Genomic DNA, 19,604 nt, shown 5'->3' on the forward strand with positions numbered 1-19,604 from the left:
AAAAGGGGATCACACCACCTGAATCCACCCTTTTGATTGACCAAGCTAAGTACATTTTAGTACAGTGATATCTTTTAGCTTTTAGCTATGTTATCCTATATCAGAATTAAAAAATAATATAACGAGATAAAGAAACTAGTTGGAAGTTATATATAGACTTCAACATAGTTGGCTTACCTCATTTAATTGGGACAGTACTTACATAGGTCTATCAAAGGACATGATTTAGGTATTATAAAACGAAAACTTACGTCTGACCACTTGGATCTGTGACTTTCAGTGGAACATGGCATGGTTCATTCTTTACACAATTTATCACCTTGGGTACAGCAAAATCTGTGAAATGAGGTTTCTCTTGCTGAAACACCAAAATAAACTAAAGACAATAACACAGTATAACTATCCAAAGCAATACTGAAATACAAAAGAAAAGCTGTATTTCCTCATCACCCATGTATATATTCTAAATTGTAATTTATTTTTCAAACCAAGGACTAAAATTCTATGAAATTGAAATTATGTATCAATCCTGTCTCTCAGCATTAGTATTACATGTATTATTATTATATCTCTTATAAATCACTATATCTATAATACATATACTCAAAGCCCTATACATAACATGCATATATAAAAAAATAGATACAAGTACATCAAATTACAAAAATAAATATAACATGACAAAATAAAATTGAATGAATATCAAGTAATACAATGATACCTATTTTGATGAAACAAAAATGAACTGAAGCGACAAAAGATGATAAAATAGTAGACAATCTATTTTTAAAAAAATCTAAAATAAGAGACAAAGGGAAAAAACTAATTGATTGGAATTGAATTTGTAAAGAGTATAAAAATATATTCAAAATTAAAATAAAATAAAATAAATAAACCAAAATGAAATTTAAAACATGCAGGGAAAACATTCAAGTATGGTAATATATATTTAGAAACATTCCAAAAAAAAAAAAATAAAATAAAATAAAAATAAAACACATATATATATATGGTCATAAAATACAATAAAATCAATATTGTCAATTTAAAATAGTCATATCACAAATCCACAGATACAAGTTATTACATAAATGCTTGTTTAAAAAGATGGGAGTTTAGTCTCTTTTTAAAACATCCACACTCACTGTAGTGTCCCACATGTCATTTGGCAAGGCGTTCTATTGAAAGGCAGCAGATCTATCAAATCGTCTTTCACCGTAAGCAATAGGGTGATATGATCTGATTTCCTTTTCCTTAATATAACTCTAGCGGCGGTATTTTGAATTTGTTGTAGCCTTTGAATATCACCACTTGGGAGTCCATATAAAAGTACATTACCGTAATCAAGTCTTGATGTTATCATCAAGCATACAACAGTTTTACATGCGTCCTCTGTGATGTAACGACGAATACAGCCAATATGGCGAATCTGATGAAAGCAAGATTTTGATATAGCACTGATCTGTTTTGTCAAAGTAGATTCCTAAGTTCTTAACACAATCAGTACTACTAACGATGTTTCCTCCAAAACGAAGACTACAGTTTGAAAGGTCTTTGGCTTTATGTTTTGGTGCGAAAATAATCAGTTCGGTCTTATCTTCATTCAGCTTTAGCATATTACTACACATCCAGATGCTTATATCGGAAAGGCAAGATTCAAGTTGCTCGGATATGTTGTTCCAGTTATCTTGCGGTTGTACAACTAGATGTATTTGCATTTCATCGGCGTAACAGTGATGACACATGTTGTGCCGTCTACATATTTCACCTATAGGCTTTTAGAATATACAATATAGTTTTGGACCTAAAACAGATCCCTGGGGAACACCATACTTAAGTTCGATCTGATCAGACAGTGTAGCACCAATTGCTATTTGCTGAGTTCTGTCTCTAAGATACGCATTCAACCAACTAAGAGCTATTCCACATATTCCAAAAGAATGTTCCAGGCGTCAATGGAGAATATTGTGATCGATCACACATTGAACATGGCCAATAGGTCAAGCATGATTAGCACAGCGCAACAATTTCTATCAAGTGCCTTGGAAATGTCATGGTGCACACGCAGTAGAGCAGTAGAGAATGTCCTTCAAATGGAATATCGGCTGTGAATGGATCACAATTACCAAGACGTTGGTTTGCATGTGATAAGTTCTACCTTATAGTTTCGATCTTTCCCAGAAAAAATATTCCAAATCTATTAGCCAAGTCCATTTCAGTTTGATGTGACGGAAGAACAATTGTCTTTGAGTTTCCAAGAAGATATTGGTAAGATTAAACAGCTTTTTATGGTCATTTCCCAATTTCGAAATTTTGTTCGAATAATGTTCGGTTTTGCATTGTTGTAGTGGTTTATTTGTCATTATGCAATGCTCTTTGTATAACTCTTTGACAACTTGAAGTTTTGTTTTTTGCATTCTCCTTTCCTCTTTACGATGCATGATCTTAGAAGTTCGGAGATCATTAGAATACCCGTGATGTAACAGTTCTTGTTTCAACTGGTGCATGTTTGTCGATTAAATTGCGCAACACAGAATTATATTCCTCGACTTCAGATTCAAGTGAAAGATTTTGTTCAACTTGGAGGTTTGTGTTGTTAATATCTGATCGAAAATTGTCAACGTCGATTTCATTGTATTTACGAATTGTCAGTGAGTTTCTCAAGAATAAGCGCACATACAATGGCAAAATGATCTAGTTTTGAGCCACATGTGGTGTCACCAATAGGTGTATCATCAATAGAAGGTATTCCCGAAATGAGGTTACAAGTTTCTTGAGTAATGACTACATGAGGAAAAAAAAAACACCCAAAAATAAACTGACATTTACTGGAATGTGTTATCAATACTTTGAGGGTACTTTTATTCATGATTATCAATTTTTGTGATTTCAAAAAAGTTCATTAGCTAGTGGGTTTTTAAATTCATTACTGATTTAATAGAAATTTTGTCTGTTTTGTAAGGAATTTTAGTTTGCGGTTGACTGACCAACAAAAACCACAAAAATTGGTTGTCCTTCAAAAATAGTTTTTTTTTATTAATATATATTCTAACCCACCAACTTTCAGGATGTAGTGATACTTACAGTCAGTTCAGGAGTAGTCAAGTTTACTTTTGTTGACTGCACTGGCTTTTCTGAAATTCAGGAAGATTTCATGCTTAATAAATAATAAAAAGTCAGACATTTTGATAACACAATTACATATGCTGCTTTTAATAATACATGCTTTTCAGAGTCAAGTGAAAATCTTCTGTGATGTTATGTTATAAGGGTAAATTAACTCTTTAAATTCCTTCTTGGTTTCTTTTAGCACATCGCCTCCTATCATGGTCATGTATTATGTATTATAATACCTTCACAATAATCTTTCTGACTATCATCTTCCAAGTACTTTTAAATTGTTTTATGCCCTATGATACATAAGGAGATTTTTCTTTATTGAATTACTTCCCTTTGAGGAAAAATTGAGAAAATGAGATTGAGATTGGTTTCTTATACTACTTCCTATAAATAACAAAATACCTGATATGCTTACTCCTGGTTGATTCAAATGTACAAATAGTCCTCTATGTCATATCAGAATAGAAATATAATTTATATGAGGTATGTTCTACTGGTTTACATATGGGATGTCCTTAATACATGTATTTGTATTTTATACCAGGATAATGCTTGGTATAAAATAAGGAAATATTATGTAAATGAGTACAACACAATACCTCCCATGAATTATCTTTAACTGCCCATTGGCCTGGCCAAGGGTCAAACTTAGTTTTTTGTAACTTTGCATGAATTTTAACAAGGTTATTATTTTTCTAAAATTAGTTTGTTTACATACAATCATCATAGCACATCAAAATAAATATTAACAACCAGTCTAAAGATCAAACATTAAATTACCATTTTCACATTTAGTTCCTGAGAAGCCAGCTTGACAAATACACTGACCAGAACTACCAGTCACATGACACTCTCCATGGCTCTCACAGAATACAGTTGAACAGGGATCTGTCAAATGAAAAAAATGGTCAACAAATATTCTTTTCCTTATTACTGTATGGTGGATTATACTTAGAGTGTTAAGTTTGGTCATTTGCAGCCAAAATGCATGGGAAATTTTTTGGTGATTCTAATTTTGGTGGATTCAAAGTGACACACTAAATGCTTATGCTCAGAGTTAATATTTCACAGATGTCATTTTGGCATTTTAGACAGACTGCTAAAAATGCCAAACTTAGCACCCTAGGAAAATTATCTGCTTACACGGTATTCAATGTAAATATGGTTCTGTTTTAGTTTGGTACCACGGAGGGTAATCTGATCTTAATAGATGTTCAAATATAAACAAAATTGATGATCTTTAAAAATGATAATTTTTTTGTAACACAAGAGGTCATTTCTACTTGCTCTTAACACATAAGTTAACAGTGTTGAGACCAAGTAAGGACAACATTAATCATGATGGCTATAGGGTGAATACTGTCTTAATTACTGCATCAACAGGTTGTTATATTTTTCAGTCCTTTTTGAAAGAGACAATGATCTTCAAAGAAGAAAAAAAATATGAAATGTGTTTATTCTACTAAATACCCAATTTAGTATCCACATGGACTTTGTAACATCTTTCTTTTCCTGTACCAGATCTGAAAAAAATCAAAAAAATCATCTTGATGAAAGTGCAATTCCTTAAAAAAATGAGTAATTAAAATTAACTGATTAAAAGATCCACATAAACTATAATCAGAGGCTAGAAATATGTCCTAAGCAGTTATACAGTTAAATCTGACTTATCCAACACTCCATAAGACTTATGAATAATTGGTTGAAAGAGACGACTTGATGAAACACTTGGAAACGAAGTCATGAAAGCTTACACTGATTTTAAATGGAGACACAGCATTTTCTCTCCAGTTTCAGTGGTCTTAGGTTTGAAGGCTACATCAGTTTTACAGTCATCATGTTGTGTTGGTAAAATGTGGACTTCAGATATTGTTGTTTTACCCCCACTTTCCAGAATAGCCGGGCTAAAAAAATAATCAAAAATACAAAAATATCACAAGAATTCATTTTTTTATTTTATTCACACATACAGACTGCAAGAAGAACTTAAATATAGAAAGACATATACATATATAAATTGTGTAACAATTGAGAATGGCACTTAAATTAAATTACAATTTAAACCATATTCCAGTATTACTATTAATCAATATATTGTAACTAAGTGATAAGTTTTTTTCATTCAACATACCATTGTGCATTGTCCTTGTCTGTTTGAACTTGAAGATGACACAATGTATCTGTCTGACATGTCACAGTAGATCCTGGTCCAAGTGTAGGACCAGTAAAATGTGGGGCAGTCTGTAAGATCAAAGAAGAAACTGAAGTATTAATTTAGATAAACATTTTACCCTGTCAAATAAGCAATGCAGAAAATTCATTACTTAATGTCTTCACTTAAAAATCATGATAATTACAATATGCAGGAAACAAATTCTTTATACAATATAAAACAGACACTTTAGTAAAGAATTAACTTTGTTTACGTTGAAATATATCAAAACATAGTAACTTCCTATAACTAATAAGACAAATACAATACCGATGTATTAGTGGGTGGATCTGAAAGAAAGAAAAAAGATATTGATTAAATTTGTTGTGTATTAACCACATTATAATTTTTATTTTAGATCTCTCTATATATCTAAATACTAGCAGTGCCTTATTTGAATAAATATATAAATATATTTACATATGATACTCAACATTCATATAAAATTTCATTCAAATCAATTGAAAAAGATAAGAGAAAACACACAAGGGAAACAGACAGACAGACAGACAGACAGACAGACAGACACAATGATTATCAGAGTGGGTATAGAAGTATAAAACAAATATACTGACCTACAACATCTACAGTAAAACACAACTGATTGGGATCTCTGAAAAAAGAAAGAAATTCATTTACCTAAATTAAGTATTTTCTTCAAGATACATTTAAAATAAATACCATGAAAATAATAGAGCACACAAAACACGTGAAATAGATAGGGTTCCTAGTAATTTTATAACAACCACATATATCATTCAGGTAAAAATAATACTTTAATTGTACAAATGAATTATTAAAATTTAAAAAAGTACCAGTTCTCCAACATCCCTTGTCGCAAAAGTTTTGTTTTCAAAATGAAGAAAGTTATACAGTAGAACCAAAGCTAATGTGATACTGGTGATGTTTTCCATGACCTTCAAAACTGATGTTGTTTTTTTTTTTTTTTTTTTTTTTTATAAATGGTTAAGCATCCAGTAAGAATAGATGTCATATTGTCAAATGGAATTGATGAAATATTTTTGAAAATGTTTTGATAAAAAGCATTTCAGATATCAAGGTGCACAAATTTTGATACCCATGACAATCCCGATTTTTCTAAAATACTGTACTTTGTTTTAACACAAACAGGTTTCCTGCCCTTGGACTGTGGTGTAATGGACAAAGTATGCTGATAGACACCATCTGTAGAATTTATCTTTGGTCCTTGGTTTATCTTAGGGCTGAGTGAACTGTCAGTTTCTCCAACTGATGGTGTTTGGCTAAAAACAAGTGAAGATATGGGAATAAGGCAAGTTTTTTTTATATTCAATAAACACAGCAGTCAAAATCTTATAATCTTTTGTATACTGGTGAAAATGAATTGACATTATCCAAGCAATTTAAGAATCAGAACATATTTACATTTTAATAGCCATCATGGCCTGGTATCATAGAATCTAATGCTTTAGTTTTTTTGTGTGACATCTTGTTTTCCTTATCTTCAGTTTTGTATCTTCAGTAGTGTAATCTGTTTTATTCTGTTCCATACTTGTCCGATAGATTCAAATACCTATGTAATGATAGAAAGCCTCGATCTTCTTGTCTATTAAGTTACTATGATAACTACCTAAGGCATTTCATCAGGAAACGGTCACTAAATTAAAAGAAAGCCAACTCAATTTCCTGAAGATAACTATTTAATTTACTGTAAATGGTAAGAACCACTGCTACATATAGATTGCTTCCCTTGGCAAACTTCTTGTATGAAAACTTACCTCCCTTTCACAGTCAAAGGAACAAGACATTCCTTGTTTATGTAACATTTTACTTCCTTTGGTACAACAGTATCTACTAGTTTGGGCTGAAAAATACAACAACAATATTTACTCAGACAAATAGATAAAAATAGCTCTGATGTTGACAAAATTGTATTTTTGCGGTCTAATTAACTACAATCAATAAAGAACACATCAGAGCATTTTTCAAAAACCAACCAAAGTCAGTTTTTTTCTCATTCAGAAATGGTAACAGGCCACATATCTAGTCTCAGTTTGTAATTGAGTTCTTGCACTTTTTAGATAAAAATTTGAACAGATTTTATATGAAATTGACAGTTTGCAATATTTATCATTCTAGATTTGGTTGATTTATGTGGGAGATGAATGTATGTTTTTTTTCAAAAATATAGTATTGAATACAAAAAAGACTATCACTGAAAAAAACAATGGTTGTTCAATGTTTTTTTTGCACTATGAATCACCTCTATCATAAGTAGTATCTGAATTTTTATGGACTGGTACTTCAATCATTACTACAACAGAACTTTATGAGGCACTATTGGAGATTTTTGGAAGTTTTTAACTTTTTATCAAAGATCTTAACTGTTATACATTGAATTTATTTCATTTCTGTAAGGCTAATCCCGTATTACTCAAACAGAAAAAAAAAATATTAACTAGAAAGAATGCTCTGGTCCCAGTGCCACAAAACTTGAAAAATCAATTAAGTCTAAGAAAATTCTTTACTGTTTGTGATGTCACCAAGACTTTTGATTGGAGCTACGATGGAAATATAAGGAATATTCTCAGCCTTCCTTATGGATGTTTAACTTTTTTTGCACCAGGGCATGGTGATTTGAGATACTCAAGCCAGCAAAGGACCATAACTCCTGAAAGAATTTTAGTTTGTTCAAATCAGCATTTTATGGCCTGGCAACATTGTTTTTTTTCTCAGTTTCAAATGATTTGGTTGAATACCATTTGGAAACAATAAGTGTAATGGATTGACTGATATAAGGATCACTTATATACCTATGTTTTTATGACTAGTGGATAAAGCAATAAAAAAAAAACACAAAACACCAACAAACCTCCTGTCCATTTGTTACAGGTATAACTGACTTGGTTGAATCTGAAACAAAGGGATATAAATTAAAAATGAAAGTTTCCTACAGGGCCTATAAGTCTTTTCAGGCAACTGTGAAATCACCTAACAAACTCCCATTCAAAAGCATGGTAAAAATTTGCTTGCATAGGAAAGACTACAATATTATCAAAGAAAACCTCATATGCATAAATATGATAAAAGTTTTTAACAGTAGAAATTCTGGATCAAGTTTAGTCAGGAACAAGTCCTACTATGAAGAGACACACAATAACAGTATGTAGCTTCAACCAATCATAAGCTTCAAAATTACAACATTGCCGTATCAGCAATATGAAAGATTTTTGTAAGGCAGATTGAAAAATATCAATCTGAATAAAAATAACCCTATGTAAAATGACATAATATTTCTGAATACTTTTAACTATTTCAAATTCATGCAACCAACAATTTGTGATCTAAAATATCTACGATAGAATAATGTTCACCAACCATTATTACACCTAGGACCAGTAGAACCTATTGGACAGGTACAGATAGCCTGGTTCCCTGTTTCAGTACAAAGTCCTCCTCTGAAGCATGGGGTCACATGACATGGCACTGTAATAGGAAAGACCAATTATTCTGATCCTTATACAATGAGATTGAATGACATGTACATTTTGATTCTTTAAACAGCTTATATTATGCAAATCCGTGGAAAAAAAATATATCAAACTTTACTTCCAATACATCTGAGTTTTTATTTTTAAAAAATAAAATGTGATCAATCAAAAATTTACTTGCTGTTAGAATTATATATAACTTTATGATAATATTAAAATGGGGACCATGCTTTTTCAGTTTTCAAAACACAAAAGCTCACTCAATACAATAAAATGTCCTAATCCTAACATGTGAATGGAGGTTATAGAACAGTTACTATGTACATACAATGTTTATCTTCAGTAATGTTGAATTTGTAACATCTTGGACCTTCTGATGGGCTGAAATACAGAGGTTAAAACAAATAAAGAGAATTAATACCACACCTAATATCGTTTGGCTAGATCCTTTAATTTCAGTTTCCGCTATATAGATGTCATATTATCTTTAAACAATCCTAATTTCTGGGATTTGATACATCGCATCTATCCCAAATAACTTGAGATAAAGGACACTGTGAAGTCAGCCTCATATCTTGACATTCACTTAGAAATCGATGGTAAAGGAAAACTATTGACCAAACTTTACGACAAACATGATGACTTTTCATTCAGAATTGTCAACTTTCCTTTCATCTATGGCAACATCCCTTCAGCACCTGCATATGGAGTGTTCATATCACAACTAACACTTTATGCCAGAGCTTGTCTACCCCGGACTTGACTTTTTATGAGCAACTCGGCAGGTGTTTCTAGAAAAGCAGAGGATGCTTACCCTACCGGTGCACCTGGTCCATGCTCCCAGTTTTTAGTGGAATCAGAGTTTACTCATTTGCTTTTGTTACTTTGTATGTATGATTTTAGTTCCTTCATGTTCTTTGTTGTGTATGTCTGTTTTCCATGTCTGGTCTTTGTCCCAGTATTACATTCTTTTGATTACCACTATAACTTTGATTCCCTAATTATTCTGTTTACTTCCTATCCTTAAGATCATCAGATACAGGACACCATAGATTCTGTTAAGTCTTGATGACTTACTTTTTTGGAATCTAGGAACAATGACCTAATGAAAATGCTCTAGAACTAAACTTACTTTGCACTCCCTGTCAAGTTAGGTTTGAGTCACCTCTTAGATAAAAAGCTAACTGAATTCATCTATCAACAAAGTACAATCATGAGGACAAACTCATTTCGTTCATCATAGAATTTCCTTTTTTGTACGACAACAGAGTTACTTAAGCAACCAGAATGCTGACAAAAGAAAATAGAACGATAACTAGCCTATCAGTACACCTGGTCCACAGTTATTGTTGGAGTCTATAACTAGGTTCTAATTACTTTCCAGTATATAAATATACTATTACTCACCTTGCATCAATCTGTATACAAACTTTCTGTTCTCCTATCTCTGATGTGGTTGGATGGAGAATGAAGTCAGTTTTACAGGAAGTTGATATCTTCTCTGTCTCCAGGGGATGTATATCTTGGATGGTTGTTGTACTCTCTTTTGATAATGAAGGGCTGAAGCACAAGTTACTTAACTGTAAGTAATACTTAAACTTCATTTGGCATGTATAAGAAAATTCAGGTCAAGTAATACTATTCTTATTATTTATACCATCTTAGTGGGCATGTCATGAACTCCTCTTGGTGCTTACATCTAACATAAAAGATACAAACTTTTAAGTGAAACTCGAAATTTTACAAAAACTCAGCAACAACTTACCATTTCCCATTTTGATCAGTTGTAGTTTCCATGGGGAGATGACAATCCTGGTTTACTTTACACTGGAGAATACTGTCAGGTTTAAAAGTCTTCTCTGTAAACTTTGATGCTGACTTTAAAACATGAAGTGAAAACATAGTATTATGTCTAAAAGGAAACTTTAATGGGGAGGACTGACTGTGACAGCAACAGTCTTTTTCTGAAAACAATCCAAGTCTCTCTTAAATAAATCATTTGAGATATTCATTAATTTATTAGTTTCTCTAGGAAATAATATTTAGTACTAAAATAGTACTAAAAGTGCTCTTCCAACTGAGTAAACACAGAAACATTTGAAAAAAAATCACTAAAATTTGATATATTTCTATACTACTTAGATTGGAACTTTCACCATTCCAAGTTTCCTCTGTTAATAACCAATAGTTATCAACTTCTGGATTGTATCTGATACCTACCAGGTATTTATTAGTATATATCATATGGAAGGTTAAAACCACAACCATCATTTAAAACACAATATTTTTTGCACAATCATGAGTTAATAAAACAATTATCAATGGTAATTGTTCTTGTATAAAACAGAAATACTAAACCCCTTTTCCACAGAACTAAATACAAAAGTACTTACAGATGGAGTTGTGGCTGGAGGATCTAGAATAAAGAAAACTAAATTTATCTCCCTTTTATTTTAAAAGATTAGAATCAAAAATACACAATGAGAGTTTTCTTCTTCCTTTTTTAATTGATATGAAAATAAAAGGATGAAACATTTCAATTTCACAACTACAAGCCTATACACTACACCAATCATTAAGTTTAATCAAAGTTTTCTTTTAACTTAGTACTAATTGTGACTTCCATTGATTAAAAGGGACAACATACACTTAGATCTAAACTGAGTTATTCAAAGCTGTAGAAGAATGATCACAAACAAGTGTAAGTTGAGAGCTCAATGAAGAACAGTTACATTTCAATATCAATTTTTAAAATTTACTTCTTGTTAACTATTGACAAGTCTAAAGTAGCTAAAAGTACATTAAAACAGGATCTTTTTCTTCAAAATGATACCTGTGGCAATATAAATAGGTCAAACTTTATGAACTAAGAAAGTAAGCAAGAATCCTTATGAATACCAAAATTTACTCCCTAGTTTAGCAAACTGTAAGTTATTAGCTATTTGATCAAGTTTTGGCTCAATGATGGTTAACCATTTATGAAAATAGGAAGCTAAACTTTAAGTGTAACAATTATGTTGAAAAAGTATGTTAAACACCAGTTCTCACATAAACCAGTGGGTCAATTATGCCTATAAATGTACCTCAACCTTTATTCATTTTTTTTGATACTGTGAAAGTATTATTGATAATGATTACTGTGGATTTGGTAATCCATGAAATTTGGTTCCAAACTTAAAAGAAATTTCACATTCACATGTATGGTAGAGTTGTTAAAAACCACAAATTCAAGAATCTACGATCATAGTTTTTTCCCCTAAACCATGAAAATTGGTACCCATGAATAAATGTAACTTAACAGTACTAATCAATGCAATAACCATACCTGTGACATTCACTTTGATACAGATTTCATCTGTTTTCTGAGAACTGAAATGATATTTGTGAGTAAACAGTTAAAAGATGGGTTACATTAAATACAAAACACAATAAATGCTTGGTACTTCAAATTCTATAAACATGCATGAATAAATAACGAATGAAAGTCTTTAAACCTCTGCCCTTGATACTTGAATTTTCAATAAACAATTTTAATGAACAGTTAAAGTAAAGATTATATCTACAAGTACAAAAGTCAAGCCCAAGGAATTAAGGATACAATTTCATTACAGTCATGAATTCCTTCATTTTCAGCTGGATAAAAACAACGATTTTATAAATTGGATTGCTCTGCATGCTCTAAATAGGAAGACAATGGTAATTGAAAGGGAGCTCTTCTCTCAATGACAAAAATATCAACTAAAATGACTCATGCCTCAAAATGAATATCGAAGGCCATAATGATATATGTAAGGACAGTGGTTAACAATGATATGAAGGAGGTATATAAAATTAAAAGAGGTATGTTTGGGAAAATGCCTTATAAGATAATGATTACAAAAAATTCAGACCAAAAATGAACTCCATTGAACACTCACCCAGTCTCTTTTGTCTGTATACAGGCCTCTTTCTGACCATTAGTTGTAGGTGTCATGGTAACCTCAGTGGTGTAGGAAGGTGTGTTGGGGATTTTAGTTGGTGTGGTTGGTGGTTTTGTCTGTAAGCTTGGGTCAGTGGTACCATTCTGTACTGTTGGTAAACTACAAAAAAAAAAACATCTCAGTCAATCTAGAAAGATATGCTATGTCTATTGATTTCCATTTCTTTGAACAGGTATTTTTGTCAAAGACCGATAGAATTCCAAAAAAAAAAAATGAATTAGAAATACTGCAAGTCAGCTCAAAAAGAGAATAACCCCACTTCAATTCAAGTTAAATATTAAATTTAACAACCCCTACGTTGAACTATCTCCATTCAGAGTCCTCTGACATTGACTATAATATTCCTTAATGCACATCCACACATGATGTCAAACCTTCCTCAAAATTTCATCGCAATCTCCAAAGGAGTATAGGTAGATTTGCCATTACAACATTTTACATGTAAAGCCCTTAAGTTGGATTATTACAACTATTATATCCCTTCATGCATATGATGCCCAACCTTTCTATATCCCTTGAGTGATTATATGTACAAGCAATGTGGATAGAGGAATTAATGGACGAACAGACAGAGAGTCTAAAACTTGTACACATCCCTTCCCCACTGAAATATTTGAAGTACTACAATGACCTTGTATTTAGAGTTACAAAGGTTACAAAACAAAGTTGAAAAAAAAATGTTACTCCAGTTCACTATTGGAATACAAGAAGGACAATTGGATTTCAGAACAGTTTTGTATTAAAATTTCCAAATATTAACAGAAATATTCTTACCCTCCGGAACTTGTAATAACAAATGGTACTGTACAGGGTTGATTTTTGTAGCAAATGATGTTCTTAGGATATACCAAGTCTGTAAAGGCAGGCTGCTCAAAAAGAAAAATACATAAGCAGACTATTAACCATGTGTCAATAAAATTAAAATACACTAACATGACACTGTTGCAAATGCCATTAAAATAAACAAATTTGAAGCAAATACAAATATTTTTTTTACAATTGAAAAACTAGAACTAAAAAAAACCAATTGTTTTGTATAAAGACTTTTGTGTTAATGTGTTCCATAAAACCTACCTTAGAATGATTTCTCCCTTCCGTTACATAGTTGTTAGAATCTAAAATTGAAATGAAATGTAAAGGAAGAAAAATTAAAAAGTGACAACCCATCGACACAATACAATTTGATTAAGCTACCTTTTACCTCTTTTCAAGTGCAATAGTCATGGTATCATTAATGATTTTCAAATATGTTTAGGAAAAAACATATTTGAAAATTTTAATACAAAGAAAATTAAGGGTACATTAAGGATGATTAAAATTGAACTATGGTTAAAAGGGAAATAAAGTTTTATAAAAAAATATTTGACTCAAAACATTTCTAATCAGCACAATAGAAATCTAAACTGATGTACTAACATAAAAATAAACAAGCACCAAATACCATTTATGAAGAAATTCTTCTAAAATAGATGGTTGCTGAGTGTAGATGGACATATAGACAAACAGATAACATCATGATCACTATATATCTCCAGCTTTTGAAGCCAAGGTATGCTTAAAACATGAAATAATATGCTGCATGTTTTTTCTGCGTAGATTAGTTTATCCCTAAGAGAAATGGCCTCTTTAACATTTTACACTATTGGAAAATTGAACACATTGCTTGACTGAAAAATAAATGCAACAAAAATAAACAATAATTCTTTAAAATGAGATTTAATCTTTAAATATTACCTGAATCACATTGAGGTCCAGTTTTTCCCAGTTTACATATACACTTTGGTTTACCATGGACATCAGTAATACAAACACCATTGTTTTTACAATGAAGTCTTTGGCATGGTGTTAATGCTACAGAAATAATCAAATGACACACACTGAGCTGATATTTACTAAATTATTTAATGATATACACTACTGTCAATCAAAATTTTAATTTCTCCACTCTTCACAGTGGAGTCACTCATGTCCTCCACTGTGACTCCACCGAAGTAAAAACCAAGATAAAATTGCCCAATTTTAATAGTTTTCAATATTTTTCTCTGTCCTTTATAAAAATGTTATTAAACTACATAATAACCATTAAATATATCTTGGCATAAAGACAGGAGAAGTTAATTACAGACAATTTTTGAAATGGTGACTCCACTGTGGAGAGCGGAGACACTGACTCCACTCAAAATATCTCCACTGTGGAGAGTGGAGAAATTAAAATTTGTATTGACAGTAGTGTAAAATTTATTTCCATTGACAGATATCTTACTGAAAATATTTTTGTCCTAATAAAAAGAAACCAAATAAAGCAAAGTCAGAAAACAAGAGCTAACATTAAGAATATAATAAGATAAAATCTATAACCATAGAATACATTGACATTATTTTACTTCGTTATGGTAAATTAATATTGTGATAGAGGAAAAAACACTTGTTTTACAACCATGGGACTTAACATTGGTGTTTGGTGTATCATACATTTCCATAGCTATATATTTCCTAATCAAGCACCTAAGGAAGTGAACTTATATACTTACCTTTATTTCCAGACTGAGTACTAACAACATGTAGACATCTCTTCTCTCCAGTTGATCTGAAAAAAAAAAACAGGAATTAATTTTTTGATATCTTGAAGTTTCAATAAATATGTAAGTTTTTTATAGAGTTCTTGTCTAACAATCTTTTTCCTGACACCTTTCCTTCCTTATGAACCAATACTCTGGAACACAATCCAATCATTTTCTAGTTAGATAAAAATGTCAACAAAAAGTTATAACAAAAAAATCATCAGTCTGACCTTCCTGGTATGGAATATTGTGGTACAATTTCAAAAGGAATCATACACTCATATTTAAGTTTGAGAGTTAAATTTTATAAAATGCTTGATTTTGTTCTTTTGTTGTATAACACCTTGTCGTAAAATTTACTAAGATCTACAGCCAGTGACAACAATACCAACAAACTTTTATTGATATCGTAGGTTTAAAGTAGAGTTCTACAGGACCTTTGTCAATGCTAGTTCACACTTACCCAGGTTTCAAGCAGAGTTCTACAAGACCTGTGTCAATGCTAGTTCACACTTACCCAGATTTTAAGCATAGTTCTGCAGGATCTGTGTCAATGCTAGTTCACACTTACCCAGGTTTAAAGCAGAGTTCTACAGGACCTGTAGATGTTGGTTTATAAGCCACATCTGTCTTACAAGTTTTGTTCTCTTTAGATGGTTCAAATACATGTACACCTGGTTTATGAGAAGGGTCTTCATTCATTTTCTCACTGCAAATATTCAATGAATAATTTCTAATTTTGTTTTAAATCCATAGCACACAATAACAGCTATAGCACATACAATGTTGATGTTCATGACAGGATTGTCTTTTCTTGATTAAACAACAATGCCCAGCTTGACAATTGATAAGTAGATTTAAAGATGATTTAAATACAAACATATCTATGGAATGATAGACATTCTAATATGATGTGCTTCAAAACTCTATAGACCACAGCTATGGTAAAAAAAAGTGATAAACACGTGACCAACATTTTGTGCAACACTTAATCGGCGTCTATTCAAAAACATGAAGAAACTAGTCCTATTAGAATTGAAATAAAGCACGGAAACTCCATTCTAGCATAGTTTTATCACAGACTGGCCATTTATGTCGTTATTTAACCCCTCACAATGTGACATAAATGGCCAAACTGTTTAAACAATAATAAAATGGAGTTTCCATGATTTATTTCTTAAGTTTAAACCTCGGTTTAAAAAATTTCATCAGGTTATTGCCATTTAACTGAAGGAAGACCATCACTATCTCCTGAATATCATCACTGTATGTACTGTAACTAAAAAAAAGTTTTGAGCCAGAACTCTTAACCTGTCTTGAAATTTGGTTTGACCCTATATTATAGGTTTGGAATTTGAATATTTCTTATAACATTTACAAAATGTAAATCTATAGTCATTGTCTAATTTTTTACATTTCCAACTTCCCAATGTGTTAAATTTTAGAAATTCTCCAAAAAGTTTTTAAATACAGATACTTAGCTCATTGTTTGTTCCAATCTATTAAAACAAGATGCATAGACATCCATCATTAGAAAGAACAAAAAAAAAAAAAAAAAAGGAACACGTCTTCAGTCATCAATCAGCCAGCAATTGTACAAATTCTGTGCTTGTATCTACTTTACTTAACTAATTTTCTTTTTCAGTGTTTAGTGCTAACTAAACTCAACTTTTTAAAATTAAAATTTCTATATGGTAAGTTAAAACAATTAGCCATCAAAGCAAAACAATTTAGTACTATACCATTTTTGTCCAGATCCTTGATATGTGAGAGGTACATGGCACATTTGTCCTATCTCACACTGTACTACAGAAGAATCTGTCAAGGTCGGAGATGTAAACAGAGGCTGGAAGATTAAAAATTATATTTTGAAACTTGATATTTTTGTACATGTATTATACATCTAAACAATGTACAATAGAATTATAGACAAACATAAAGTTAATATGTGTACAAACAAAAGTCATTGCAACTGGATTACAATTATTAAAGCTTAAAAAAATGAATTACAGCAAGAAAAATTCCGGGGATAGAATAGGTCTTACCTTGATCAAATAACAAACACCTGAGGAACTTTTTTTAGGTATATAACTGGTTAATTGACAAGAAGATTACTAACTTTCAATCCATAGGTACTAGCTACCTTTGAAATTTCATCAGGTAATGGTCATTCTATCTGTACTTAATGGTAGACCAACTCTATGACTGAATTTTACTATTTTATTCAATGTAAATATTTTTAATATAGCTAATAGTAGTTATCTCCCTTCATATAACGTAATTTTATTATAAGTTAACAGATAAAACTTACATTGCCTGTAGGCGTTTTGGGGCCTGAAAAATTGCAAAATACATTTATTAAAATATATTTAGGTAAATAAATGAGTATCATCATAAAAATGTATCGAGTTTAAAAACATTTTACAAACTAAATCTCAGTTATCTGTATAACTGTCTTTTTAACGTAAGGTTGCCAATCAATTTTCAATTACAAATACTGAATGAATTAAAATCCTTACTTATGAGCTTGCATGATAAAAACTATATAATGGAACTTTTGAAAATGCACACTTATATAAATTCAGAAATAATGTATTTGTGAAAATTTATGAACAGACATATAAATGTACTGGTCAGTAATTTGAAAGTTAAAAAATCTGGCGTTACAGATATTAGCAGAAACAAATGCACTATTTTTGTTAACTAGAAAAAAAATTGTTAGCAAAGTTCAGTAAAGGATATACCTCCTGCTCCCAACTCCAGTAAAGGATATACCTCCTGCTCCCAACTCCACTAACGATATGGTCAATTTATAAACACAAAGTGGTCAAACAGGAAGTTAACCTCTCTTAAGACTGAATTGAGTCTAATGATATGACATTCTTACAAAAAGCTTCTGTCAAAACAACAAGAGACTGTGATCAGTACTGGCAGAGAAAACTGTAACAAAAAGTTGCGGACAGACCGACAGACAGGCAAATAGACAGACAGACACCAGAATCACTACTTATCTAAAAGGAGGGGGGTTAATAATTAAGTTTCATTTTATTGATAGCTTACCACCTGTCTGGACAGTATAACAAATCTCATCGACACTCATACTGCAATATAAATAAATATATTTCATAAGTTGCTTAAAATGGCAAATTTTAATCGGACCTGGTTTTATGAGGTCAACAAAGAATGAAGAAATTGGCAATAGAAGAAATTGAAAGTGAATATATACAGTAAAATCTATTTGAAAAACATAATTTATCTTTAAAACAGAAGAAAATCAGGTCTAATCAATGCACAGACCAATGTACAAAAACCATTACAGAATCCCACTTGCTTTGTGGCAGGGGACAAAATGATCATCATATTCTGTCAAGTAAAAGCTGAGATAACTAATGAATACATATCACAGTACATCCTATAAATGATAACTCCTAATTAATTATACTAGCAAGCTTTCCAATAACAATTTACCCTAATGCATCACATCATAACAAATAGTACTTACCCATTAGAGGTTGTAGTTTGAACACACAGAGATTTATTTCCAGTTTTCTGTGGTGTAACCACAATATCAGTAGTGAAGTCTTTGGTTCCATTCACATGAGTCAAGACAGGTTTGTGTGTGCCCAGTCCAGGGTCTACTGAACCAAACTGTACTGATGGACTGTGGAGAAAAAAATATATAGAAACAACAGACAATACTGTTAAGGAGGTTGAAGAAGTTAAGAAATTGGCAGAAATCTGAATTTGAAAGTTCTATGGATCACCATTGATTTGAACAAAAAACTATATGTTGTCAGAAATCCAATTCTGTGGTTTGACCAATCAAGGAATACACAAATATTGAAATCCATGAAAAATTCTACTTTTGCAGCAGATATGAGCCATGAATGATCACTGATTCCCTTATCTTCTTTAAAGCTGCAAAAATACATATAAGAATTTTGCAGCATTCTGTCAGAAATTAGGACAAAGATTTCAATTAAACTACATATAACGTTGGTAATAATTCAGTTAAAAATCATACTACAAAAGAACATAAACAACATAATTCTAAAAATTTACATATGACCACTGGGATTGGTAACTTATGTATGACCACTGGGGTCGGTAACTTATGTATGACCACTGGGATCGGTAACTTACATATGACCACTGGGATTGGTAACTTATGTATGACCACTGGGATCGGTAACTTATATATGACCACTGGGATTGGTAACTTATGTATGACCACTGGGGTCGGTAACTTAAGTATGACCAC

At 31.4% G+C, this 19,604-nt stretch overlaps 1 protein-coding gene across 3 annotated transcripts in view; it reads right to left on the bottom strand.

Moving 5' to 3' along the window:
• LOC148624949 (uncharacterized) overlaps window positions 1-19,604 on the bottom strand; it is a 189,631-nt gene that overhangs the window by 25,572 nt on the left and 144,455 nt on the right. For all 3 annotated transcript variants that reach the window (XM_088568099.1, XM_088568098.1, XM_088568097.1), the window contains exons 135-161: window positions 18,846-19,004; window positions 18,404-18,444; window positions 17,655-17,677; window positions 17,086-17,189; window positions 15,915-16,052; window positions 15,314-15,369; window positions 14,517-14,633; window positions 13,857-13,897; window positions 13,557-13,648; window positions 12,720-12,881; window positions 12,128-12,171; window positions 11,196-11,218; window positions 10,568-10,680; window positions 10,210-10,362; window positions 9,131-9,183; window positions 8,690-8,797; window positions 8,184-8,224; window positions 7,090-7,175; window positions 6,445-6,594; window positions 5,908-5,945; window positions 5,603-5,622; window positions 5,252-5,361; window positions 4,875-5,024; window positions 4,591-4,643; window positions 3,901-4,008; window positions 3,085-3,134; window positions 252-358 (exon numbers count right to left, since the gene is read on the bottom strand). In XM_088568099.1, the coding sequence (XP_088424225.1) occupies window positions 252-358; window positions 3,085-3,134; window positions 3,901-4,008; window positions 4,591-4,643; window positions 4,875-5,024; window positions 5,252-5,361; window positions 5,603-5,622; window positions 5,908-5,945; window positions 6,445-6,594; window positions 7,090-7,175; window positions 8,184-8,224; window positions 8,690-8,797; window positions 9,131-9,183; window positions 10,210-10,362; window positions 10,568-10,680; window positions 11,196-11,218; window positions 12,128-12,171; window positions 12,720-12,881; window positions 13,557-13,648; window positions 13,857-13,897; window positions 14,517-14,633; window positions 15,314-15,369; window positions 15,915-16,052; window positions 17,086-17,189; window positions 17,655-17,677; window positions 18,404-18,444; window positions 18,846-19,004 (2,340 nt within the window). The remainder of the gene's footprint in view (window positions 1-251; window positions 359-3,084; window positions 3,135-3,900; window positions 4,009-4,590; window positions 4,644-4,874; window positions 5,025-5,251; window positions 5,362-5,602; window positions 5,623-5,907; window positions 5,946-6,444; window positions 6,595-7,089; window positions 7,176-8,183; window positions 8,225-8,689; window positions 8,798-9,130; window positions 9,184-10,209; window positions 10,363-10,567; window positions 10,681-11,195; window positions 11,219-12,127; window positions 12,172-12,719; window positions 12,882-13,556; window positions 13,649-13,856; window positions 13,898-14,516; window positions 14,634-15,313; window positions 15,370-15,914; window positions 16,053-17,085; window positions 17,190-17,654; window positions 17,678-18,403; window positions 18,445-18,845; window positions 19,005-19,604) is intronic.

This window comes from Perna viridis, chromosome 2 (assembly GCF_037379345.1).
Source record: "Perna viridis isolate PV_CMFRI_1.1 ecotype Kerala chromosome 2, ASM3737934v1, whole genome shotgun sequence".
NCBI classification, from domain to species: Eukaryota; Metazoa; Mollusca; class Bivalvia; order Mytilida; family Mytilidae; genus Perna; species Perna viridis.